This window comes from Pyrus communis, chromosome 4, assembly GCF_041283825.1.
Source record: "Pyrus communis isolate YQ-2024b chromosome 4, ASM4128382v1, whole genome shotgun sequence".
Lineage (NCBI taxonomy): Eukaryota > Viridiplantae > Streptophyta > Magnoliopsida > Rosales > Rosaceae > Pyrus > Pyrus communis.
The window spans coordinates 5,050,045-5,077,455 of NC_142568.1; the positions used below are offsets into that span (position 1 = coordinate 5,050,045).

The 27,411-nt window shown below is 36.5% G+C and overlaps 3 protein-coding genes across 4 annotated transcripts; all 3 read left to right on the top strand.

Moving 5' to 3' along the window:
- The first annotated feature begins 2,618 nt into the window (after positions 1–2,618).
- Positions 2,619–8,465, top strand: LOC137723331 (deSI-like protein At4g17486). Of its 2 annotated transcripts, none has more exons than XM_068462497.2 (4): positions 2,619–3,073; positions 4,530–4,817; positions 5,059–5,139; positions 8,058–8,465. In XM_068462497.2, exons 1-4 carry the CDS (start codon positions 2,902–2,904, stop codon positions 8,192–8,194), a joined length of 678 nt encoding a protein of 225 aa, XP_068318598.1. In that variant the 5' UTR covers positions 2,619–2,901; the 3' UTR covers positions 8,195–8,465. The 2 variants fall into 2 exon arrangements, with proteins under 2 accessions (XP_068318598.1, XP_068318597.1); XM_068462496.2 differs by having other exon boundaries at positions 2,682–3,073; positions 4,530–4,823.
- A 1,173-nt stretch (positions 8,466–9,638) lies between these two features.
- Positions 9,639–12,709, top strand: LOC137722254 (phospholipase A1-IIgamma-like). Its single transcript, XM_088693212.1, has 5 exons — positions 9,639–9,888; positions 10,408–10,599; positions 10,713–10,758; positions 10,870–11,338; positions 12,061–12,709. The coding sequence occupies exons 1-5, from the start codon at positions 9,639–9,641 to the stop codon at positions 12,658–12,660; spliced, it is 1,557 nt and encodes a 518-aa protein (XP_088549338.1). The 3' UTR covers positions 12,661–12,709.
- Positions 12,710–16,831: 4,122 nt separating this feature from the next.
- Positions 16,832–20,404, top strand: LOC137723474 (putative F-box/FBD/LRR-repeat protein At5g22610). Its single transcript, XM_068462669.2, has 4 exons — positions 16,832–17,037; positions 17,952–18,976; positions 19,485–19,658; positions 19,911–20,404. The coding sequence occupies exons 2-4, from the start codon at positions 17,969–17,971 to the stop codon at positions 20,226–20,228; spliced, it is 1,500 nt and encodes a 499-aa protein (XP_068318770.2). The 5' UTR covers positions 16,832–17,037; positions 17,952–17,968; the 3' UTR covers positions 20,229–20,404.
- Positions 20,405–27,411: the final 7,007 nt, after the last annotated feature.

The window sequence follows — 27,411 nt, forward strand, 5'->3', positions numbered from 1 at the left end:
TGAAACAAAAATATAGATCCTCATGCTATTTAATTTATATTTTGTACTATTTCGTTGAAATGTGATCATCGTTATTATTCTTAGTGTATTCGAGGTACTGTTTTTCAATTTTTCATCGTTTGTTTCTCCAGAAAATAAATTTGAGATATGCATGCTATTCAATAATAACGACGAGTCATTATTTTTGGACTGTAAAAATAAACTGTTTCTGGATTTTAAGTAACACTGTTTATGGAATCTAAGTCACTATTTCTAGAATCTAAGTTACTATTTCTGGAATCTAAGTCACTGTTTTCTGGATCGAAATGAAATAGACACGTTGTTTCTTAAATGTAAGCTAGAAAAGAAATAGTGCAATTCACTGTATTTGGATTCAAAGCAAAATAAACACCATGTTTCTTAAATATAATCAACTGGTGCATGAAAGAAAAGAAACAGTCAAAAGTTAAAACATAGATTGTTTCTGGAACTAAGTCACTGTTTCCGGAATTTAAGTCACTGTTTCTGGATTTTGGTTCTTTTCTTTCCAGATACAGTGTTTGTTTGTGCATAGACAAAACAAACATTGTATCTGATTTTTTTTTCTTCCAGAAACAGTGTTATGTTTTGGGTTATCCAGAAACAGTTTTATGTTTTAGTTCTTTTTTTTTTCTTTTTTTTTTCCAGACACTTTTTTGCTGGTTTCTGCCATTAAACTTCTTTGAACTTGTTTCGGCGGCTTTGTTCCGATGAATGCTTCATTTTTCAATTTTGATTTGGTTGTTTTTGAAATGGGGGAATTCTATTTGATAGGAAGACAGAGAGTTATTATGGGGATTTCGTGCTGGATTGAGGTTGGTGAAGAGTCAAGACAATATCAAATCATTTAGGCGTATTTACGGAACTATAGATTTGTAATGAGTTGGGCTTGTAAGTTTGACCCGTGGACAATAGTTTTGGATGGTTTTTTTATTAAACTTTGAGCCCTTCTGGTTAAATAACATTTTGTGATTGTTTTTGGTTAAATATTTGTTGGACCAAGCCCTTTTCATTAAAGCTCCCTAAAAATAATGATGTACTTAACAAGAAAAACCCATGAAGGGTATTCTTATATTTTAAATTAGTTGTTCAAGGGTGTTTACGACATTTAATGTATCTCAGCGAATGGGTGCTTTTGGTATTTCAGTTAGTCATGTAAGAATTGTAGAACACTTAGTGTGCGTTTGTTGCACCAGACTATCTCAGACTGGACTAGCTTTTAGGACTAAACTGGACTGTCTTATAATAGACTAAGCTAGACTAACTTAATGAAGCGTATGATGCAGTGTCAGACTAAGAAGCAGGATAATTAATAAATTCTAATATTATATTAATTTATCTATATCTCTATTAATAGTTTATTCTTAATTCTCTGATTTTTTTTTTCCTTTTTTTTTTCTTTTTTCTAAAGACTCTTCCTCTTCTTCGAAACCCAATCCCACACTTTGAGATCAAATCAAAACCAACTTCCTACAATTGCATATCAAATCAAAACCAACTCCCCGCAATTACAGATCAAATCAAAATCAACTCTCAACAATTTTAAATTCCACAATTTTAGATTAAATCAAAACCAATTCCACATTTTGGCGTCTCAGGTTGCTTACCCCATCTTTATAGCCGGCAATCCCAAGCTGCTGTCGTCCCAATCCAAGACCTTTGCTATTTTCGTCACCGTCGCAAGCCCCGGCGTTTTGGCCTCCAATATTCCTTCATCATCGTCGTGTTCCTCACCCACCACTGGGTTCAGAAAGATCCCATGATTCGGGTTAGAATGGAGACCATCGGCGGTGATCTGTGCCCACGACAGTCGGAGGTGGTGCAGTTATATAGGTCTTGCTGAAGGAGGAAGAGACGGAAGAGAGCAGAGAAGGAAGACGATCTTAGCTAGTCCCCTCCTTTTCGAGGGCTCTCGCTAAGAACTTCTAGCGAGCCTGTTACTCCACAAGAGTCCCCTTTAGTTTCATTAAACATAATCTCAGTATCTAACAAACACTGGACAGTTTAATCCAGTGAGAGTTAAGGAAGCCAAACAAACGCAACCTTACTGGACTGCGCCATTTTGTGTCTGTTCCCAAAAATCAATTAGAAGCCCAAGTGGTAAGATGTTCATTTTCATTCCAAGGCTTGCGAGTGCTGCTTACTGAGTAGTTGTTGATCAATTTTTATTCCAAAGGTGAATAAATAGAAAATATTTTTACTCATCATCTTATATCGTTGTTTTATTTTAAATTATAAAATTTGTGATCATAGAAGATTAAGTCAAACTCATTTAATAGTTTAGGGGTTGGTTTGTAAACTTTTAATATGATCGAGAACGTTTTTAGATAAAATATTTTTGGTTTCTAAAATCACTTAAAATGTTTTTTTTATGTGCTTCTTGCATGAAACAATAAAGTAATTTTTTAGATCTTACTTACCATTTATTAAAGATTGATTTATAAAATAATTTCATGGTAAGCAGTTTCAACTATTTTAAAATACTTGCAACCCTTTATTTAAGAGGCAATGCGTATTACCGTTAAGTAACGATAGTGAAAAATAATGCTTTGTCGTATCGATCTAAGTTATAAATCCCAAATTCATATACATGACGGAATGTCGGCAAGAAAATGGTAAATTTTATTTTTGATGATATTCCACAAGACAACAAAGTACAAACCACACACAACCAATAACCAAAAAGTCGTTTTAAAATATAGTTTTGATATTTCTCCTGAAACTCCAAATTTTCTCTCTCAATCTTCCTCCCGTTTCTCGGCATCCAAACGGCGGAATAACTTTGTGCCGGGGTTCGTTTTGATCGGCGAGCGGGATGATCAGGCTGTGCTAATTTCCGAACTCAATTGAGGAGATTAGGGTTTACGAGTGACTCAATATACAATGCGGTTGTTTCCTTTGAGCTTAAGCCCAAGCTCGACCGCCAGAGCAGACAAGGAGCTTACTGATCGGAAAAAAAATCGCGCCCATTTGTACCTCAATGTCTACGATCTCACGCCTGTGAACAACTACCTTTACTGGGTTGGATTCGGGATCTTCCACTCCGGCATAGAAGGTTTGGGATTTTTGTGCCTCTTTCGGGTTTTTGAGTGATGCAAGTTTGAATTTTGAGTGTTTTATGTTTATTTTAGGTGTTATTGATGTTTAATTGTGGTTAATTTGGGTTTATTGTGATGCATTTTATGAATTTTGAGGAATTTCTACAGTGTGTTGTGTTGTTAGACTTTGCTGGTGTTCTGTAAGAAAAGAGTGACTGAAATGGTAACTAGAAGAGAGTGCCTGCGTCCGAAAGCATGCTGCTTAATTTATTATTGACAAGATGCAAACAATTATAACGTTTCTACTGAAGATTTCAGATAATCATGGGATCAAGTGAAACCTAAAACAGCTTGTGAACATTGATGTGCCTCTCTAAGAAATCTTTTTTTGTCTCAAATGAAAACTGCGTTTATACGTTTATATACATAATGAGACGCAGGTTTAGGTAAAGATTAGTACTTTAGAGTATTAATGGAACTTTATCGAAACAAATATTTGATATTTGCTACCGTACCTGAGGAAGATGAAATTTCAGTTCTTCTTCTCGTAAGTGTTAAGTAAGAAAAAAAAGTACCATTTTGTTACACAACTCCACAAATCAGCTGATTAACAAAGTAGGATTATTTAATGAGAGAATTGTAAGTTTTATATGTTCCTTACTAGAATATAGTAAGTCTGCAATGGTGGTTGTCGAATAAAAGCATCAAATCATAAAAGGGTTTTGTAGCTAATGTAAACATCAAATATGCAGATAGATAACAACCTATAGATTACAATATAGTATGAAATGGAGCAATCAGGATTGAGGTATGTAAACTCACCTGGTGGCAGCCATGATGAATAGAGCCTTTGGGATAGTCTCCTCCTCTCTGCATGTTCAAGGCTTCAAGCTATACAATAGGGCAAGCTCTGTATTGAACATGTAGTTATGAGATTAGGGACCGAACCTATATTAATACAGTCCAAATCCACCACCCCTATTAGAGAGAGAGTTAATATTACTATGCCATATCTAACTAAAAGTCCAACTCAATGAGGTATGTCAGAAATAATCATTCACATAAAGATCTATTACGCTAAATACATTGCAGCCTACGATACATGTGTGGCCAAACAATACTAAAAATATTCTAACTGATATATTATACGTAACTTTTAATTTGTGTGAATCATCAACCCACATAAGGGGTTATTGCAGCTATATCATTGCAGAACATATAATAATTATCTGTTGAATTTAGGTATAATGTTTCTTGAACCACGAGTAGCTAAATGTCACAAAGCTGGAATGGAAATCTTAGAAAAGTACATTACTTCTTGGATTTGTAGAATAATTTACTTATTATTGTTGATGATTTGCTTGTAGTTTTTCTTTATTTTGCACTGAGGTGTTTGACGGCATCCCACTGGCAGTAGTTATACAAAATTGTAGTTGGAAAACATGACAAAGTTCTACCTATTTTCGTTTACAGTTCATGGCTTGGAGTATGGCTTTGGAGCCCATGAGTACCCCAGCAGTGGGGTTTTTGAGGTAGAACCAAGAAGTTGTCCTGGCTTCATCTTCAGAAAGTCAGTCCTGGTGGGCAGCACTGATATGTCTCGCTCAGAATTCCGGTCATTTATGGAGAACCTTTCTGGAAAGTATCATGGAGATACCTATCATTTAATTGCCAAGAATTGCAACCATTTCACTGATGAAGTTTGTATGCGGCTAACTGGAAAAACTATACCTGGATGGGTAAATCGGCTAGCCCGAGTAGGTGAGAGTAAGATACTCTACTTCAATACTCACAAGACCTACACGCTACTTGAATTACATTAGGTTTTCTAGACCTTGTAAATGAATGACATATCCTCGTTTCGGATTATAAATGCACAATTGTGTGATTATTATATGATTGACTTGGCTCTGTGTGCCTATAGATTCTATACCCTCGGCGGGTCCACAAATGTTTAATGAGCTTTTCCTTTTTCTTAGTAAAGGTTTCTCTTAATTTTCAGGTTCTTTCTGCAACTGTCTTCTTCCAGAAAACATTCAAATTTCAGCAGTGAGACATCTTCCTGACCACCCGACATATTCTGGTATGTTCCCGTCCATTGGGAAAAAAATTGTTCTATAAAGAGTTTTGAATCACAATCTTGCATATTTTTCTGACTTCCTTTTCTGCAATAGAGTTATACTTTCCTCTTATAGTCTTATGGTACTCAAGCTTCTAATGTTTTAAAAGGCGAAGGCGTGAGTGAGGCATTTGATGGATAGCCCCGTCTAGGCGAAAGCCTTGAAGCGTGAGGACTTAATTTTTATACCATATATTATATATATGTATATATTATAATACTTTGTAAAACAAATATTCATTGTCATTCAAAAGTGCACAAATTATGTGCAAGTATAACTCACATGACCTAGTTTAATCAAGCAATCAAATTAATCAATATTCAAGCATCTACTTAAGAAAATGCCTATATATATATATTATAAGGAGAAAAAGAGAAATAAGGATAAATATAAAGACTTAAAAAAAAAAAGAATAATATAACATTAAAAAAAATAATAAAAAGAGGTTTTTTTCTACCGGCCAATCATAGATTCATAAGCATATTTAGGAAAATAATAAAACCGAAAAAAAATAAAAATGGTTATCTAATATGTATCTTGTATATGAGGAAATAAATATTAAAAGCAAAAAGTGAAGAGTAAGGAGATGGTGGGTAACAAATGTCAATAAGTGAAGATAGTGGGGTAACAAATATTAACGAAGTGGGGCAGTTAAAGCTTTAAAGACAAAAGTAGAAAATTAAAAAACAAACTCAGCCTAAAAAACCCTAGCCGTCGTTTTCATCTCCTTCATCTCCTTTGCTGCTTTCTTGGTCTGCAACTCAAAAACAGCCCTGCAACTAAAAGAAATCCAGATTTCTACAACCTAAAAATGAAAAAGGGACGCCTAGTTCACGCCTTAGGCGCCTAGGCGCTCCCTGACGAGCCTAGGTGATGGAGGCAAAAAATGGTGAAGCCCCGCCTCCAAGGCCTCTAGGCGTGCCACCCCGAGGCGAGTTTTTTAACACACTTTACAGATATATATATAAAATAGGTACAAGGAAAAATAAACTGAAGCAGATATTCTTTTCCTCGTACCACTAAAAGGTTCATGAACATGTAATTTGCGTGTGACGTGGTGGGAGTTGAGGTGAGATGAGAGAGGGCTGAAGTGCATAGAAGGAAAGTCGGTTGGTTAAAAGAAGGGAGATCAGAGTAAAAATAGGAAACATTGAATTAAAGTGAGTTAGACATAATGCATATAAATAATTTTAGAGTTGTTGGGTATATATAAAACCGACAATAAAGAGAGTTAGACATGATGCTTCTTTCTGATCAACTTTTACAATTTTAAGTTTACTTATCTAACCCAATACCAAAAGTGCTCAACTAATCCACTACCATATATTGCTCATCAAAATTTCAACCCACCAATTTCTCTCTAAACCAGAATAATCTCCACCTTAAAGCCTAAAGTTTCTGATTGATTTGTGGCTTAAATTCTTGACATTTGGAATTCCCTAGAACTGAATTTATGAATATAATTAGTTTGTTTAGACTTAGGGTCTGCTTGTTTGTTTCACTCTTTTGTTTCAAACTTTTTGGTAGTCTTATGTCGATTAGAACGAGTGTGATAATAAAAATATGATATCAGATGTGTATGGGTTTTCTTAATTCTGTGTTTGAACTTGTTCCGGCCGAGGTTGAACAAATGAAATATATTAAGTTGATTATAATTGGACAAGCATGATATGTCTGAGCGACTGTGGACATCGATTGAGCATATGGAAATTAAATAAAATGCCATTGACTTCTCCTCTAAATGCTTTTGAAATTTTTCCTCCCAAAAGCTTTTTCAACACAGTTGAATATCATTTGGATGGCTGAAATTGGCTTGCCTTCTGCTTTAAAAGAGCTTTAGTTGCAAGTTCAGCATTTGGAGAGCATAATTACATGATACCGTGAAGACCACCTATTGGTCATGAACAAGCCATGATAGGGTGGTACAAGCAACCCAAATTCCTCTTTGACTCTGTCATTCAGTTTTCTTTTACCATGCAACAAGGTTCTGGAGAAGATGGGTTAACAAATGAAGCAAAGAACACAACATGGAGTTGTGGTGCAGATGTTCATAAAAGAAAATATCGAACAATAGTTTAGAGTAGTTCATCACACAAAACATTTCAACAGATGTTCTGTTTTTCTTCTCTGGATGGTGCTGGTACTAAGCTTACCAAATGAAATGGGGGTAAGATTCAATCCTTAAATTGAATCCAGCTTGTTAATATGATGGAGAAGCTTAGGGAAATGGAGAAGAGAGAGAGACAATAGGTTTTTTATCTGAGAGAGGGTAAGAGGGAGAAAGTTGATACGATACAATACGTTGCTTTTGTGTTCCCTACAAAGTAAAATAAAATGTGGTTTCAACCCATGAATGGTGCACCACCTCATGGTGTACAAATGTTTGTTTTTTCTGTTCCATAAACAGGACGTTTAGTTATAACACCGAATGTGTTTTTTATTGTTGTCTTTTTCATACCATGACTTGTGACCATGAATTTGCCTTGCTCTTTGATTGCGTTTGCGAGAATATTGGAATAAAATAGAATCATTTATCTTTTTTCTTCTGGAAAGAAACAGAATAGGTTGAATCATCACTCTGATTGATCGGCTCAACCTCCCCGGCATACTTGCCTTTGGTTAAGATATTTGTCGTGGATGTCTGATGGTATTTACCGGATCCTGCCATGCAGGTTTTCCCATCAATTCTTAGAATCTAGGTTTACAATTTGAATTAGTTCCTGTCCTTCGTGTAACTTTAATTGTTTAGTGAAAAGGATTTGAATCGTGTGTGTATACAGATGAGGATGTATGATGTATATGCTAGAGGTGGGGGGTTTGGGAACTTGACATATGTTGTGATGTGTCTTGCATAAACTTTTTTCCCCTTTACTGTATACAGACGAGGATGGTGACGACGGATCAGAATCTATTGCATCATCTGGAACAGCAGCAAGTGAGGAGGGGCCAAATCATCATCTCCTGAATGTACCGAGTGGTGATGTAGCTTTCGTGAAGGAAAAACCTCCGAGGTTATGAAGGCAACTATAATTTATTCCGCGCATTATTATTTGTGGTATCCTCGTGTCTCCGTTTGTACTTGTACGTAGTCTATGATTCTAAACGTATCACCAAGCCGTATTATATGATCATTCAAGACCTCGGATGATAGTTCCTGGTACGGTGATGATGCTTGAGAACTGCTGTGTGTCGTTGAAATGTATGTATACGATTCAACTTATATCCGAACTGTAACATATGTTTGATACATAGTGATTAGTTATTAGATACACTGTTTATTTAAAAAGAATTCACAGTGAAAGCGTCCGTTTGTCCCGTCGGGAACATCCTAAAAAAAAGTGTGTCCGCTTCTTCGTGTTGAAAATCCCTGAATCAGTTATATTGACTCGGGTGGCGCTAGTATGTAGCATGCTTATGTAACTAAACATGACATTAAAGTGATTATATGATGACGTTGAGCTCGAAACTGGATCCATACGGCTCACCATATGTAGGGGGCATAAAAACTTAACATTGAATCATTTAATCTTAGCTCCTCGTCCAATGACATGGTGGTTTTGGCACGACTTTATTTGCTTTTATTTTTTTTTCTCTTAGTGTTAGCCCAATTGGTGGGAGGGAGCTTTGACACAATGGAAATGTTGCTCATTTGTGATTGAAAGGTCATGGGTTTGAGTCGTGAAAATAGCTTATTTGCAAAGCAAGCGTAAGGTTGCGTACGATAGACATTCTCTTAGACCGTAGCAAAGTGGAGAGCCTTATTGGCTTAGGGTTGCCCTTTTAGTTTAGCCCAGTTGGTCTACAATGTTATATAATTTCTTTTAGTTTTTAATTCTCAATGCTTGCATGAGAGCTGTTATTGGCATTTCATAAATGTAAAAACAAAATAGTTGAATACGTGTGTGTCTGTTTATATTTACCAATCATTGTTTTTACTTTTCTTTTATACGCAAAATACTGGGGAGGAGAGGTTACATCAAATGTAAGGGTGAGTGATCTTAACCAAATAAGTAATAAACTCCTTATGTCAGTCATTGTTTTGGAAGGAAAAAAAAATCACAATGGCCTACTTTTTGTTTTTTTTTTTTATTTTTAACAAATGATATTATTTTGGGGGAGTGGGCTAATAAGTCTCACAACGTGACGAAAATCAAACTTATGACCTCTCGCTTATAATTGAAGAGGAATATCACTAGACCGTAATACTGAGTGGCCACACTAACCTAATAACTTAGAATTTTTTTATATATAAGAGTATGAAAAACATAAGCAAAAATGTATCGTGAAGTATGAGGTTGGATCACGGATAGTACATGAGTCATGACACAAGCATGCATAACCAATTCCTTAGAGTTGGTTAAGCGTGCAAGAATATCAATCCTAATTCCAAGTTGGCTATAATTAAGCAATTAAAATATCTATCGATTTTGAGTTAGTCTATTAGGCAAGAGAGAAGGAGATCATGGATACCATAGCAACAAGGTGGAGGCTTCTTGGTGGCGAAACTGATTGGGAGGGTCTACTTGACCCTCTCGACATTGATCTACGTCGCTGTATCCAGGGACGGATCTACAAAGGGTCCTGGGAGGTCCCAGGACCCCTCGGCCATCCTAAAATGTTGCTAGAAATTTTCCGGAGGACCCCTCGTACTCGAACACGAGGGCTGTGCAGACTGTCTGTGTTGCTGCAGCAGCAGGTTGCAACTGTTGCAGGTTGCAACGGAGAAGAAGAAAACAGGGGAGAAGAAGAAAACAGGGGAGAAGAAAGAAAACAGGCATTAAAAAAATTGGTCCAAAACGCAGTGTTTTGGCCCTTTTTTTTTTTTTTTTTTTTTTTGTTAAACCAATGAAATCAACGTTTGAAATTGGTCCACCAATTACATATTCTTTTTGAAGGGCCATCTTTCCTGTCGTCCCTTTCACTTCTCCTTTCCCCGTTCCTTCCACTGCTTTTCCCCCAAATCCCCCCATCTTTCTTATATTCACCCAAAACCCTAAATTTCTAATCCCACCCAATCCAATATTATAATTACATTACTCCAATACTATACCTCTACTTGTTTCAATTCTCCAAGACACCACTATTTGGTTCCAAATTCAAGTAAGTTTTTTGGTATTTTAATCTAATCTCAATTAAATTATATTAGATATTGGTGGAGATTTTTAGTCTATTATTGATATGATTGGTGATGTGTTTTATGTTTGTATACTCATTTTATAATTGAAATTTAGATGAAATTTTTGTGCGTTCTGATAATGATTTTTCTCAATTGCGGGGAATTAATGAGCTTGCTAAGAAAATGGTGGAGAAAGGGTTGCATCGAACATTTGCATATGTATATTTGCTTGTTCAGTTGGCTTTGGTTTTACCGGTTGCAACTGCTTCAGTGGAGAGGGCATTTTCCGCTATGAATATCATTAAGGGTCCACTTCGCAACAAAATGGGAGATCAATGGTTGAGTGACAGCTTAGTTGTTTACATTGAGAAAGATGTTTTTTCATGTATTGGTAATGAAACTATCATGGAACATTTTCAGACCATGAAACCTCGTCGTGGACGCTTGAATTAGGATTTTATAGCTTGTAATATTGTTATGCAAATGATTTTTGAATAAAATGTATTATATTTAACTTTTCAATGTTATTTTTGTCTATAAATTTTTTAACCTTTACTATTGGGACCCCCCGAGTTTAAAATCCTGGATCCGCCACTGGCTGTATCCTTCACTATGGCGAAAGAGTTGCCACCATTGGCGACTCCTTCATCAGCGATCCAAGATCGAAGAATTGTGGACTTCCCCGTTACACAAAGGCACATTTGTTCTCTAAGGTGGGTTTGGAGAATTCTAATCCATACAAGTACACTGTGAATAAATATATATATGCAGCAACAGAATTTTTACCCGGGAAATCGATCTGGTTAGGTTATGTGGCGGTAACAACGGATGAGGGAAAGGAGGTGTTAGGGAGGAGGGACATTTTGGTTACATGGAGAGGAACTGAACTGGATGCAGAGTGGGGTGTTGACTTACTGTTCGATTTAGTGTCAGCTTCTGATATTCTGGGAGACAAGTATGATCCTAAGGTGCACCATGGTTTTCATTCCTATTACAATTCTGCCGACCCTGAATCTCCATACAGTAAAACTAGTTGTAGAGCACAGGTAACTTTTTTTTATTTGTATTTTTGTATTTATGGGGGTTATTACGTCCATGGTTGCTCAACACATGTACTCTTTACCTGCTTATGCGTTCATAGCACAAGACTTTACTACTTATCACCGATACATCGTAGGATTCTATATCAATAGAGCACTTGTAATTTGATTTCTTATTGCTTTGGTTCTTGCATCTGTTAGCATGCAAGTTCATTGGAATAACTTTTAAATTTAAATTTCATGGCATGATAATTTATTGGATCAATATTTAGTTTCAACTTTTATTGCACATATACACACACATACGACATCTCTTTGGTATGAAAATTGTAATTTGTTCATCTAGAAACAAAATACGATAGGATAATGGATCGTGGACACCATCTAACGAACTACAAGCACTCGAGTACATGCGAAATTCTGTTTATAGAGGACATTGTAACAATATGCAAGCCTCTTTCTCTTCATATATACTGTCAAATCATCAATATTCGCAACTATCGTTTAATACTATTGTTCTGCTTTGCTGTGATGCATTACTTTCGTATATATTACACAAATTTGTTTATATCAGTTGTTAGTTCATGTTTTATCATATTGTTTTTTGTTATATCGTTAGATAAAATTGTTATAGTGTCGACTGTTATACTGAGTTTACTGTTGTTACAACGCTTTTGTTATCGTTATATCGGTTCATATTCTGATTGCATTCCAAAATTACTTTGTAGGTTTTAACTGCAATTAAAGAAGTGGTGGATCGATACAAGGATGACGAAATCAGCATAACTGTTTGTGGCCACAGCATGGGCGGTGCATTTGCAATTTTAAATGCTACAGACATAGTTTGTAATGGGTACAACAAACCTACAGACCGTCCAGATAAAGCCTGTCTTGTTACATCCATTGTGTTTGCTAGCCCTCGTCTTGGAGATCAAGGTTTCCACAGCGTATTCTCAAGTCTTAAAAATCTTCATGTTTTGCGAGTCACAAATAGCTACGATATAGTCCCTTATTTACCACCGTTAGAAAAGTATGTTGATGTTGGAAAAGAGCTGAAAATTGACACTCTTAAGTCGCCCTATTTGAAGAATGCAAAAAAAGACGCGCACCGTTTGGAGATTTACTTACACGGAGTTGCAGGAACACAAGGGCAAAATGATTTTCAATTGGTAATCAACCGTGATATTGCATTAGTAAACAAAAAGTTGGATGGTCTAAAGGATGAATATAATGTAATTGTTAATTGGTGGACTGAGAAGAACAAGTCTATGGTTCAAATGGATGATGGCTCTTGGGTGCTGTTGGATCATGAAAAGGATGATGTTTAAAGAGCCTACAATTTGAATAAATTTGATATAAAGTATAGTTTGCCTTCCAGTGTTCGTCGTCTGGCATTTCGTGTATTCACTAATGTTCTACGTCAATTATAATGTATTGTCGTACAATAATGCCTTATGCAGGGATCATGACACGTGTGCACGACGCGGCCTAATAATAAATAAATGTAACAATATATTAGCTAATTTTTTTATAAGGAATCTTAAATGAAATTGCACTAAAGTTAGGTCGTCATCCGTACGTGGCGCATTGTGTGGCTCGAATATAGTGATAAGTGAGTAAGGGTTGTTGTATCTCCATTGACACCCGGATGCATTTTTAAATGAGCAAGGGGGCTGTAGAAACTTCTTTTTGTGCGACTCACTAAAAGTTGTTTGGAAGCATATGCTCACATCAACTTTATCCAGGACATGCAAAACAAGTATTTTGGCCTTACTAGTCAGGGCAAGGTAAACATGTTAGGACAGGAGGGTAGGGTTCAAGAGAGGAGAATGTGTTTAGGAACATGGATTATAGGAATCTTAAAGGGAAATATATGGAAGTAGTAGAAGTTCTGGTGAGGAGAATGATAAGTATTATGTGCCTCCAAGAAACTAAGTGGGTTGGTCTTAAGGCAAAGGATCTCGAAAATTTAGGTCTTAAGATTCGGTATTCGAGACAAACAGAACAAGGAATGGTTTGGCATCATCACGGACAAGATCCTAACATAAGATATTTGATGAGTCCATATTATACCATATATTTTACCCTAATCTTAGAATTAATTTATTGGTTATTTTGGTGGAATTTTGATACTTTGAGTTATATTTTTAATGTAGGACATTCGACTTCCTCTGGAGCAAAAAGTGACGGATGAATTTTGGAGTGATTCCAATTGGAGGATGTTCGTGTGCCTTTCAAGATGATTGTGTTAAAATTTCAGATTTTTCTACTAAGCCGTTTGACCGTGGTGATGAAATACAGGCCCAGCTCACAGCTTTCCCAGATTGACATTTCTGGATGTTTTGGGTATTTTGGAGGTTATGGCATATTTTGAGAAAGATTCATTCTGAGGATTTGTAGGGGACGTCTCCAGCTTTCAAACGAGACCTTTGGGGATCACCTTGGAGTTGATTTTGTGGGTCAAAAGTGTGATTTTCTAAGAAGTCCGAACTTTATTCAAATAGCAAACCTTTTATTTTCTGTTTTATTATTTTACTATGTTTCTTAGTTTTATTCTAAGACCTTTTAGGGTTTTATTTTGTAGTAGTATGGGTTTTATTTTGTAGTAGTATAAATAAGATATTTAGCCATTAGGGTTAAGGAGGAGAAGAGTGGAGGAAACGCACGCACTACTTTAGAGGATTTTTGAAGTTTATTTTCAAGGTGTTTTCTATCCTTGTTTTTAATAATATTTTGTTTATGGTTGTTAGTAACTAATTCTTGTTTCCTAGGGCGAGGCCACGAGCCTTAGTAAGAATATGTAGTTTCTTTTCAATCTACTTATAATATTATGAATGCATGTTTTGAATTATTAATCACTGTTTTAAACTATCTAAGTGTCTTAGTGATTTGCGACCATTAGGATATTTAGAAAAGTAATTTGATGCAATTTTGGTCAGAAGGTTCCCTGAAATTGGTGCTGGCTTTTTATGGTTAATAATTGTAATTTCACTTAGGATGAACATCACATCTTAAGGGTTGCATGATTTTTCAAAGGGTTTTCATAAAGCATAATGAGTCTTTCTTGTTCATATTTGATCCGAACGTCTAGACGAGTTGCATATTAGATGTACGTTCTATATTGGAGGTTCCAAGTAGGATATATATTAGAAAAACCTAACCTTCAAATATATGCATGGGCAATTAATAAGTAATTGAAATAACTATATATGATTGTTAAGGTGACGGCAGAACCCTAAGCTTTTACAATTTTAATTTTCAAAACTTGTTTTCTTTTAGTTTACTTTATTTTATCACTTTATTATTTAATTAGTTTCTATTAAACTCGTTGTTATTATTTGAATTCAAAAATCAACTTTTTTATCAAACTTTGTTTTAAATAATTAATTAAGATTTGATTTAACACAAATTATTCATTTAATCCCTGTGGAGAACAACCTTGTTAGAGCCATCTATAGTACAATTACCTTGTACTCTTGCAAGTATTTTAAGTGTTTTTATCCCTACTTTTGTAGAAGGTAAAAATCCTATCAATATTGTAGATGTTAAGAGGATTGAGGATAGAATTATAGCAATCAAGATTGTGATAGGATAAGAACTCGTCAATGTGATTAGTGTGTATGCACCTCAAGCTGGATTGAATATGAGTTTGCAGGAGAAATTTTAGGAAGATCTTGGAGAATTGGTTCAAGGGATCTCTCAGACGGAGAAGTTCTTCATAAGAGGAGATTTAAATGGACATGTGGGCAAGGAGAGAGGCAACAACAGAGGTATTCATGGTGGCCATGGTTTTGGGGAGAGAAATGAGGATGGGAAAGTCATCTTGGATTTTGCAATGGCATACGATCTCTTTTTAGCCAACATTTTCTTTAAGAAGAGAAAAGAGCATGTGAGCACCTACAAGAGCGGGTCATAGAAAACACAACTAGCTTTCCTTTTAACGAGGAAGGAGGATCGTATAACTTGTAAGAACTATAAAGTTATACCGGGAGAGAGCTTGGCTAACCAACATTGCTTGTTGGTGATGAATGTACATATAAAAAGAGATAGAAGAAAGAACAAGAACTTGAAGTGTCCAAGGACTAAGGACTAGATGGTGGAATCTAAAAGGAGAAAAACAAGTCTTTTTCGAAAAGAAAGTACTCACCCAATGTGTTTGAGATATAGAAGGGTACGCTAGCCAAATGTGGGATTCCATGGTTAGTTGTATCCAAAAAGTGGCAAAATGGGTATTAAGAGAGTACAAGGGTTTCGCTCCACATTAAAAGGTGTGGTGGAAGGAGGAGGTATAAACAAAAGTTAAGGCTAAGAAGAAATATTGTAAAGCCTTATACAAGGATAGAACAAAGAAAAATGTGAAAGTATAAAATAACAAAGAATGAGGCGAAGAAAGCTATGAGAGAAGTGAAGGTAGTAGCTTTTAGCGATATGTATAAGCGATTCGATACCAAAAAAGGAGAGTTAGATATGTATAAACTAGCTAGAGCTAGGGAAAGGAAGATAAGAGACTTGAACCAAGTAAGGAGCATAAAGGATGAGAATGGAAATGTCCTAGTTATAGAGAATGGGATTAAACATAGATGGAGAGGGTATTTTCATAATCTTTTCAATAAGGGCCATGAAGGGAGTACTTCTTTGGGAGAGTAGTAACTTAGAAGAGTGTAAAAATTACTCCATTTATGACCGAATCAAAAGGGAAGAAGTGGTTATGGCTTTGAAAAAGATGAAGCACAGGAAAGCAGTGAGCCTATATGATATACCAATCGAAATGTGGAGTGTCTTGGGAGAGGGTATAGCATGAGTTGCAAACATTTTCAATAAGATTTTGAAAAAGAAGACGATACCAAATGAGTGGCGCAAAAGCACTTCTGTGCCTATCTACAAGAATAAGGGCGACGTGCAAAATTACATGAACTATAGGGGTATTAAGTTAATGAGTCATACAATGAAGCTTTGAGAGAAAGTAATTGAGCATAGATTGAGGCAAAAGACGAGTCTCAGACAATCAATTCTAGTTCATGCTTGGCCGCTCAATCATGGAATCAATCCATCTCTTACGACGATCGATGGAAAGATAAAGAGATATGAAAAAAGATTTGCACATGGTCTTTATATATTTTTAAAAAGCTCATGATAGGGCCTCAAGAGATATTATTTGGAGGATTTTAGAGAAGAAAGGAGTATGAGGTATCATTTTTATTACTGTTTTTTATTCTAAGTATATTTGTTATAGATATGAAAAATAAATAATGTAATAAATAGTAATTTAATTTGACATATCAAATGAAGAGGAAAACAATAAAAAAGATTCAAGTACCATATAAACTCTCAAAGTTAGCGAGCGTCCCTTATCAAAATGGTGAAAATATGTTGAGTCCTTACACGACGGCTAATATAACATAATCCAACAAAATCTATTTTTTTTGACAAAAAAAAAAAAAAAAAAAAAAAAATTTATAACATCTCCTTTTTAAATCATTTAAAATATACTTTTCAAACGAGTCTTATTTATTTTTGTGGCTTTTCAAATTCGGCTTTACCTAGAGGTTTGAGCCAAAGGGAGAAGAAAAACCCCAACCCGCTCTTACCTCGTTTCCCCTAACCTTCAAAAATCCTTGGCATTCCTCTCCGGCCAGGATTCTTGTGTGTGCCGGCCTATGAGAGTTGGAGCAGACAGAGGCCTGTCGCGTTGAAGGAAGTTTTGGGTAAGCCCTTCGCTACTGATATTTTCTTATTTGTTTTTCTTCAATTTTATTTTCAATTTTTGGTTTGGTGATTGGCAACATTTGAAGATTTCAGACTCAATTTATAGGAATTTCGAGGGACCCTTTTAGTTTTATGCATATATAATTGTTTTATTTTCTTTTAAAGCTCTCTGTAATCTGTCAACCGTCTGGTTCTGTTAACCAACAGGTCACCCATAAGAATTAGTTGCAGAAAATGCCTTACCAAGTTGTAGTTTTTGCACAATTTTTTAAGGGTCCGTTTGATTATTATTTCGGCCTGTTTGATAGCCATTTCGTTTTAGTTTTTAGTTTTCATTGTATCAAATGTTTGAGATAGAGGGAATATATATGGAGGAACGAGGAGGAGGAGGAGGAGGAGGGAGGAATATAAGAGAATGTAGGAAAAGGAAAACTAGAAATGAAAGTTTAATAAAATAGTTTTTAGTTTTCTTTGTGTACTCTTCAATGTACCTTTGTTCCGCTTCCTTTCCATCACCCATTCTCCAACTTTGATCATCCCTCTTTTCTCCCGTATTCCTAACAAAAGAGTGAAAACTAAAAACTAGAAATGAAATGGTTATCAAACGACAAAAAACTAGAAAATCAAGCCTACTTGAAATTGTATTCAGTTTTTGGTTTTTGGTTTTCATATTGTGTACCTTTCTTCCACAGGACCACATCCTTCTCAACACCACCCATCCTCTATCCTTATTCGATCCTCCTTTATCGCTTGTATTTGCTCTTTATATCTAACCAAAAAGTGCAAACTAAAAACTTGAAATGAAATAATTACTGGGTCCTTAGTTTAGAAAATGGTATGTGTAGGTCTTTGGCTTGATGCTGTTAATGATATGTATATTTACATAACTTTGTTTTCATGTTAATCGTTGTAGAAGAGCAACCAAGTATCATGGAACACAAACATAAGCTTTTCGCTACTGAAAGTTCTCAAGCTCAAGGAACTTGTCCCAACTATATAATAGATAGATTAAGTAATCTTCCAGATGAAGTGGCTCATCAAATTCTAGCATTCCTCAATTTTAAGGAACTCATTCGAGTGGGTAGCGTTTCCAAAAGATGCAGAGAGCTCTTTCTTTCTACCCCTTCATTGGTAATTTGTTCACCAGACTCAGGAAACAAGCAGAAGCATTTGAACTTACTGAACTCTTTTGATAGATTCTTGCTTCATCGTGGGGATAATAAGATACAACGCCTTTCTGTTAGTTGGTGTATCAGTTCAGGCCTCGCCAACAAGATTTTTCGTATGATCAGGTGGATCCATATTGCGGCAAAGTGTAATGTCGAAGAGCTTGATTTTGCGTTGAATGGTAAGCATACACCTGGGACATTAGAACTCCCAGCTTGCATCTTTCTTTGTGGATCTTTGAGGTCACTACTGGTGTACGTGGATACAATTCTTAAAGCGCCCTCATTTGCTTGCTCAAGTAATCTCCAATGCTTAACGTTAAAAAGTATTACGATGGATGAAGGGTTTTGCAAATGGATCTCAAGTTCCTGCAAATGCATTAAGAAATTGCAGCTTAGTTATGTTTCAATAGAAAATATCACCATTGAAAGCTCATCTTTGGAATCATTTAGTTTGGTGGGTTCCTCTTTACATGGCATTCGCTTACGCCATCTTAACATTTCATGTGAGAAGCTTATAGATATACATATAGAGTTTTATAATTTGGACAGCAGCAGCAAGTCAATGAATATTTTTGCTCCAAATCTGAAGTATTTGACATGGATCGGAAGTATATTGAATTACCATAATCTTGGGAAATTAAAGTGTTTAGAAAAAGCTGAGATTTTTCTGAAGCGTAAGAAAGATGACTATGACTTTGACAAAATATTTGAGGTTCTGTGCAGCATCCGCAAGGTTAAAGCTCTTATTCTAAGTGAAGATACCACACAGGTAAAGATAAGTATCCTTTAGAAATTCAGGATGTTTTGCAATATGAACTTATGTATGTTTATCTTTCTGGAATCTTTTAATAGATTTAACAAGGCACATCTCTTGGTATGAGGCCGTGTCATACTAATAATACGGATGCCTGATTTTTGCTTCTTAAACTTTAAAATTTCTTTCTAGTTGTATGGAACCAAATTATATTGGTGCTGGAGTTGTTTAAAAGACGTAAACATTACAAGAAATATAAAGACATTGGTTAGACATATGAAGTTGGCAAACTAAGAAGCACCATCATGGTTTTAACTTTTGAGGAATTACTGATTATGTATGTAGATACTGGAAATATTTTTCATAACGCTCAACTTTATTACATTTTTCTCATAGGGTGTTTGTGTACACATACTGGAAATATTTTTCGTTAGGCTCAACTTTATTACCTTTTTCTCATAGGGTATTTGTGTACACATACTTTTCCATATAAGAAATTGATTTAATATTTAAAATAATGCAGGCACTGTTCAGGGAAGGTTCCATGCAACTACAGTTCGATGATATTTCTTACTTGAGCTTGCATGCTGGGGGCGTGTTTGATGACCTTGTCCCAGCTATGGTCTCTCTTTTGAGAGGAATGCCCAACTTGAAAACTTTGCACATAAACTCTTACCCTCGATTCTTTGGCTCAAAAGTAAGTTAAAAGTCTCTCTCCCCCTCTCTCTCTCTCTGCCATACACATACACAACACAACAGAAAATCTTATACGATCTGAAATTTCTAGAATTCTAAGGCAGAGATGTTAAAGCCATTATTCCTAGACGAGCAGTGTATAACCCTCATCTTCTTAAGATGTATCCTGTGTTCCTTTTATTTGGGAAGTAATTTTTTTTATTTTTGGTATGTTACTAACCAAATTTACTTGATTTGGTTGTTGCCTTTCCAGTCGTGCAAGTTTAATAGGAAATATTGGAAATCCCAAAACTTGGACTTTGTTCATCGTCTCGAGGAGGTAAAAATAGAGCTTTCCAACGGGTACAATGGAATGGAGTTTGCAAGGTATATTCTGGAGCATGCTCAGAATTTGAAGAAAATGGTCATACATTATCCACCTCAGCAATCATATGTTGAAGGGAGGTTAAGCAAAAGCGAGATGATTTCTACTACCTCCATTGACTATCAGAAAAGAGATCTGCATAAACTACAAAGCTGGTCTGAATCTGGTACTTACTATAGGTATTTGATTCAGGGAAAGTCGGCCTAATATTGTAATGTTTGTTCGTGACTGTAATGCGGATTATTTTCCTCAGAACCTAATATTCTAAGTTTCGCTTCTGTTCTCAACAGTTGAGCTATATTGTGTTCCGTGTGCTGTTTCAAATTTGTTTACAGAAGTACTAGTAAGCAAGAAATCTAGTTGCCGATGAATCGGTTTTTTCCCGGTGTCGGAAATTTCTCTTATTTGGACAGAGGCCTAACGGATTGGAAATTTGAAAGGTTGAAGTGAAAATATGTTGGGGTGTTTGTGCTTCTGTTCATTTACATGATTAAAGGAACTTTCTATAAGCAAAAAAGGTAGAAAATTACGAGTTAGGAAACTCTTAAAAGGGATTTCCATTTTTTTTTATAAAGATGGGGATTAGTTGTAGAGTCCAAATCACATCAAATTTTAACAATCTGAACCGTCTATTTTCAAGTTGCATCTCATAGATCATCCTTACAAAATATTAGCCAAATCGAAAATGTTTAAGACATTTGATTGAGTTCAAAGAAATTAACGAATACTTTATTGTATAAGAAATAATGAAATTTTATCTTGATGGTTAAATAGACAAATGGTTTCGGATTGAATTGAATTTTTGCAAGGATGATCTATGAATCGAGACTTAAAAAATAGACGGTTCGGATCGTTAAGATTCAATGTGGAGTGGGCCCCACACTGGGAATCCCTTTGCATAAAGGGCTGTTACAAGATATATCCCGAAAAAGTAGTGTATATTTTTGTGAAATAGAATTGGTGAATGAGATAGGAATGCAAAAAAATGAGAACGAAAACTATCTATCGAACAAGTTATTAGAGAAAAAAAGTGAGTAAGAATTGCAAACGAAATGGTTATGAAACGGATCTTTAGAATCTTGAAAGAGTAAACCAATTTGACGAAGAAACAAAAAATATAAAAGGCTTAAGAATGGAGACAGTAACACAACACATTGTTGGAAATATATATTTATGGGTAACGAAAACACAAGACGTGTGGCTTCAACCCCGCCAGCTTCCTAATCTAACGTGTGGGTTCAACACCGCCTGGCAATTCCTGATACGATCCGATAGCCCAACACGACACAAAATTAACAAGTGTTCGGGTCGATACGATAACGAATTAGGTAACTCGATAAGCACTTGTTAAGATAACGGGTTGGTTCAAGTATACACGTGGATAACACGATATACGATAAGAAAAATATTAATTTTATAATTTTATAACCTTAAAAAAGTACTATAATAATTATATATATTAATTTAACAATTTTATACCTCTAAAAACTATAATAATTATATATTTATATATATATATATATATTAAATTAAATTTAAAAAATTGGTGACCATTGGATCGATTGAGATTTAATCTCAGCTGTCCATTGTGCATTAGGTTGGAGGCTAATATATTTTTATATGGTATAATACTATTGTTTTATTTCTTTTCATAATTACTTTGGTAAACTTCACATAATTTGAATGGTTTTCAATGTTTGGTTTTTCTATATTTAGTTTATGCGGAAAAGAGTTCTGACGTGGAAAACCTTACTGAAAATATCATCAACATAACTCTTGAAGGCAATAGATCAAGCCAAAGTTCCAATACAATTTCCTCATGATGATCGATGAAAATTGAGGATTTTGTAAAAGAAATAACAAGCAAGCTTTGAGTTCCATTGGCAAGGTTTAAATTTTTGAGAAAAGCTTCACAACCTTGAAAACAAAAACTCTTTCATTTTGCAAATATTTTGTAATAGACTAGTAGTATATAGATGCTTTTTTATTAGGCTCTTATTTTCAAGTTTAGATATAGTACTTAAACGACAAATGTGTTTTAATGTTTTGAAGTAATATTTATGTGGCAATGTGTGGTATGTGCAAATTTAAGAAAATAAATATATTTTTCTTAATGGGTCATAACGGGTAAAGTGACCTGACCTGTTAAGGACCCGTTAAGATAACGGGTGTGACACGAAACGACTCGTTAAGATAACAGGTGTTACACGAAAACAACACAAACACCATAGACACGACCCGTTTGCCAGGCCTACATCTAACCACTAATGTTTTCATCTTATTAAAAAAAAAACATAAGACGTGTTGTACCATTACACTTTTATGTGTGAAACAATACCGGACTGTCTAAGACTGGATTAGCTTCAGGGACTAAATTGAACTGGCTTAGACTAGACTAAGCTGGACTGACTTAGTGAAACGTTTGGTGCAGTTTCGGACTAAGAAGCAGGACTATAATATTATATTATTTAATCTATATTTATTAATATTTTATTTTATTTTTAATTTAATATATCAATTAATATTTTGTATTACTTTATCTTTTTCCCTATTTTTTTAGAACCATCTTCCTCTCCAATCTCTTCATTCATCTTTTTCTCCGCCACTCCCTCCCCATTCCCCTTTTTCTCCCATTTTTCTCCCTCCTTTTCTTTGTACCAATCTCCTTCCCCTCAATATTTTCTTCGGTTTTACTTCTGTACCAGTGTCCCCTCTACCCTCCTTCCCTTTGTATTTATTTTTCTATTATTTTTCATATTCAATACCTGTATTTTCTGGACAAATCATAGTTGTGCAAGAAAAATCACTCAAATTCTCTTCACCCGTTGCTAAAGTTTTCAATCTTGCACCAATCCTTTGCACGAAATTTCCCTAACTATGTTTCCAACCCAACCCTTTGCACCCAAAACTTTTTAATTTCAAAATCCCAGGTCACAATCTCTGAGCAAATATAGGTCACCATGAGCAACAAGGCTGTTGTTGTCCAGCCACCATGGCTGATGTCGGTGGTGAAAGAATCTGGGTCATCACCTTTGATCAATGATGCCAAGCAGCCTAGCCACCATGAACGTCTAAAGCTTCAAGCAGAGAGAGAGAGAGAGGAAATACATAAAGAAAGAGAGAAGTGGGGACTAGGTAGGGGCGAAGCAAAGAGGAGAGGGTCTTAATAGTCCGCTCCTTCTCAAGGGGTCTCTCGCTAAGACCACCTAACGAGTGTTTAGTCATAGTGAATCCTACCTAGTCTCATTAAACTTAGTCCCTCTTGCAAACAAACACTGGACTACACTAGCTTTTAGTCTAGTCTAGTCCAGTGAGGCCTAGTGAAGCTAAACAAACACGCCCCTAAAGTATTATTAAAAAAGAAAATCCTCATGTTTGGGGCTACTGTAATATGAAATGATAATACTAGTATGTCCCCCATTGGGATGAGCTCATTTCCTCCTTGCGAATAACGTATCTTGATTGTACAAATTTTATATTTGGTCAAGATATAGGAGAAGCAAGGCTAGCCCTTATTAGTAAAGCGTCGGCCTTGCCTTTCTAATCGGCATTTTTTTTTTATCGTTTCACTGTCATAATGGGAAAGATCCACTACACTGGCAAACGGGATGTAAGTATTATCCAATATCAGATTATGTACATTTGGATTTGGTTAAATAAGAAGCGAAAAAACAGAGAGCAAATATCAAACTTTTGAAGAACTAAAAAAACTAAAATAAGACTTTTGAGTTTTGAAAGGGAAGTGTTATTGGCACTCTAAAAATCTCATTTTACACTCCTCATAAGTGTATTTTTCTTTCCTAATATAGAAAGTTTGGGGTGTAGAATGAGATTTTTGGAGTGTTAATAATAATTCTCTTATGAAAAAACTTAAAAACTAAAAATCAGACCTTTTGAAAAACTAAAGTCTGACTTTTGCAATTGATGAAAAATCCCTTTACCTTTTACTACAACAGTTAAGGATTGCTAGACTAGGAGCGAAGTGAACATGCAACTGGGAGGTTATCTGGATTACACGAATCCAAGTAAAGTAGCAATCCAATTCAACTAATGAGTTGCTTGCCGCCTTTCCCATTCGATGGGAAACCTATAAATTGCAACCCTCCTCACATTTAGAAGTTTAGAAACTTGCCCCTCTCTCCGATTAAAACGCCCACTAGTTTGTCAAAACTAGTGCTTTTTCCTGAACTTTGTCACAAATGTGGAGCAAAAAATAATTTTAAAAATCATGAAGTTGATATGTGGATTATTTCTCAAGAAAGACAAAATTGTCCCTATTAAATGAGCAAGGAGCAGTCTCATTAACGACGCGCAGGTGAGGTAGAGGAGGCAGAAATCAATGATTGTCAAGGCACCCTTGCCCGTAGGAAATGTCAAAGGTATTTATGATAGAATAATTCATTATTCTTATCATAAATATATTCCTTATAAGAGAAAATCTCTTTTAAGTAAGTAATTATAATCGCATTTATTTTGAATATTTACCTAATTACTCCAAGATATTTATTTACACAAATATTTTGGAATATTCCCACTTAAACACAAGCCTAGGGCTGGCCACTCCTAAACCCTAGAGGGCCAATCCATACTCCTCTTATCTCCTATAAATACCCACTTTATCTCAAAAATTCGGAGAAGCTTTAGCTACCCCTAAAGAGGCCTTTTGCTTTCCACGAATACTTAAACACATTCATTTCAGAATTCTAACTTTGGCATCGGAGATTCTTCGGCCAAAGCCCCCCTTCATTGTGGGCGCCTGAGGTTTTTGGCCTTAATCTTAGTTGTTATTATTTTGCAGGTGCAGATTCGTCAATCAAAGGAAGATGGAAATTTGCATCCACAAATTGGTGATTTCATTAAGAGCTCTGATCCGAAGACTTAAAGAAGACTCTCGCTTTCATCTTCCTTCGTTCGTAGATCCATGACTACAATGGCAGAAAATTCAGAAACTACAACCAATAAAACCTCATACGTTGAAGGACATGGACCAACCAATGGAGACAACGTGGCTCCACGCCGTCACCTGAGGCTTACCACGGTAAAGACTACACCTTTGCCACCACGAGGTACCATGGCTATGATAGCAGCGGCAACCACCGTTGTAATGACCCATAGGGCAACCTTTGGCGCCTACCATTTTCACTTGGACACGAACTGCCTAGACCAAGGCAGCCCAAGCCATGCCAACCTAGGTGGCCTAGCACCCATGCGCTCAACCTGCTCTTGCAGCCCTCCAGACAGTCCAACTTGGCAGTTCAACCAGCCCAGATCCAGATCCCAAGATCGATGGTTGAACCAAGGGTATTTTCACCCTACCTTACTGCAGATCTAACCCATCCTGGCTCAAGCTTTGCACCCAAAGTCCACAACACTTCCATAACTCAAGCAAACGTCTACCGTCCTAGTTCCTCTACTCCAAATGATGAACAACACTTATCCCGACAGGTCGTCGAATTGACAAGCACCATTGCATAATAGACTTCTTTGGTGAGTCAGCTCCTACAGCGCACCGAGATGCAGCTTGCCCAGGACGAGTTGTCTAGAAGTAGGACAAAGGTAGGCGATGACATTTCTCACAAACGGCATCCCAGCAAACAGCCTCTTGACCAGCTATTTAGCGTAGACTCTCGTCTTAGAGTGAGGAGGGGCATGCACTCTTGGTTAGGCCCCCATAAGAGCATACATTCATGGTTGGGGCCACTCTAATAATCAACCCGGATGAGCATACATTCACAGCTAAGCCTAAAAGGAGAATCCTCCACCTCACATCAAAGTAGGTAGCACGATGGACAAAGAGAAACAATTGCACAATCCGACTCAAGTTTAACCAGTAGCCTACGAGTAATCCACTTGCCTGCCAGGAACGTACTACATGCATAACAGCCGCGACATAAAAGAGTTGAGCATAGGGAAGAGCAGCCGAGACCAACAGGTCATGATCGGGGGTAGCCTGAAGCTCTACTGCTCGGACATAGATAAATTCAGAAAGAAGTAGAGAGGCTTCTGACTGAGCGATTACACGGATTTCAACGCATCGAGACCACAGACGAAGCCCTTCGTAGGGACATAGCACACATGGGCAGATTACCTTTCACAGACGCGATTGAGCAAATGGAACATTCATGTAAGTTCAATATGCCACATTTCACCCTATTCAAGAGAGATAGAGACCTAGAAAGACACTTAAAGCATTACTACAACGTGATGATCTTATACAGGGCTAACGACACCTTAATGTGTAAGATATTCGCCACTACTTTGCAAGGCGAAGTGCAAGATTGGTTCCATACCCTGTCTCCACAAACCATTCGGAGTTTCGAAGAGCTTTCCGTAGTTTTCACTAAGGAGTACTCATCATAACCCTCGATCAAGAAGAAGTTTGATCATCTCTTCAACATCAAGAAGAATCCAAAGGAGTCACTCCGCCACTATGTCAATAGGTTTAAGGCGAAGAAGGCGAAGATAGTCGATTGCAATGACTCGATTGCCAGCACAGCCTTCCAAAAGGGACTCCCAACAGATTATCCTCTATTTGGAAAATTGATCATGAAAGAATACCTGACTCTAGCAAACTTATTCACTCTGGCAGAAAAGCATGAGCTTTAGGAAGAGGCCCGACGAACAATCAAGGCACCTGAGCAACCTCAGAAGGAGTTCGAGGCAGCCCAGAAGAAAGTGGGCAAGAAGCAGTCCAACGGTCAAAGCAGGCAGAGGGCCAAGCGTAGAAACCAGTCCCCGGCAAGAAAAGGACAAGCCACCAAGAACTATACCAAGTTCTTGATCCCGGTCAACCAGATCCTCTGCAACCTTAAGAATTAGCCTTGATTTAAGCTGCCAAGACAATCTAAATGAAACACCTTTAAGCTAAATCACACCAAGTACTGCGTGTTCCACCGAGGTCTTGGTCACACACCGACACTTGTTATACCTAGAAGGAATACCTAGAGAAGCTGGTGAAAGAGGGTAAATGCGATAAAACGATGAGCAGTCTACCAAGACCATCAGAATCAAAGGCATCTTCGCTGAGTGAATACTTGGGGGCCATAAACAACTCCAAGAAGAGGAAGATAACAATTTCCCAGGTTCAGGCTGCCTACACTAAACCTAAACCCATTGTTGGTTTCATCGAGCAAGAAGCTGAGAGAGTTGACTTCCCACAAGACGATGCTCTAGTAGTGTCCATTCAACTAGCACACGTTATAGTCAACAAAGTTATGGTAGAGAACGACAACATAGTAAATTTACTTCAGCTATCCGTCATTTAGAAGATGGGCCTGGAAAACGCGATAATACACCGAGCAGAGGTACTCATCGAATTCAACGGATACACCTCAACTGCTATTGGAAACATAACACTTGATGTTCATTATAATCAGCGACCCATCTCCTT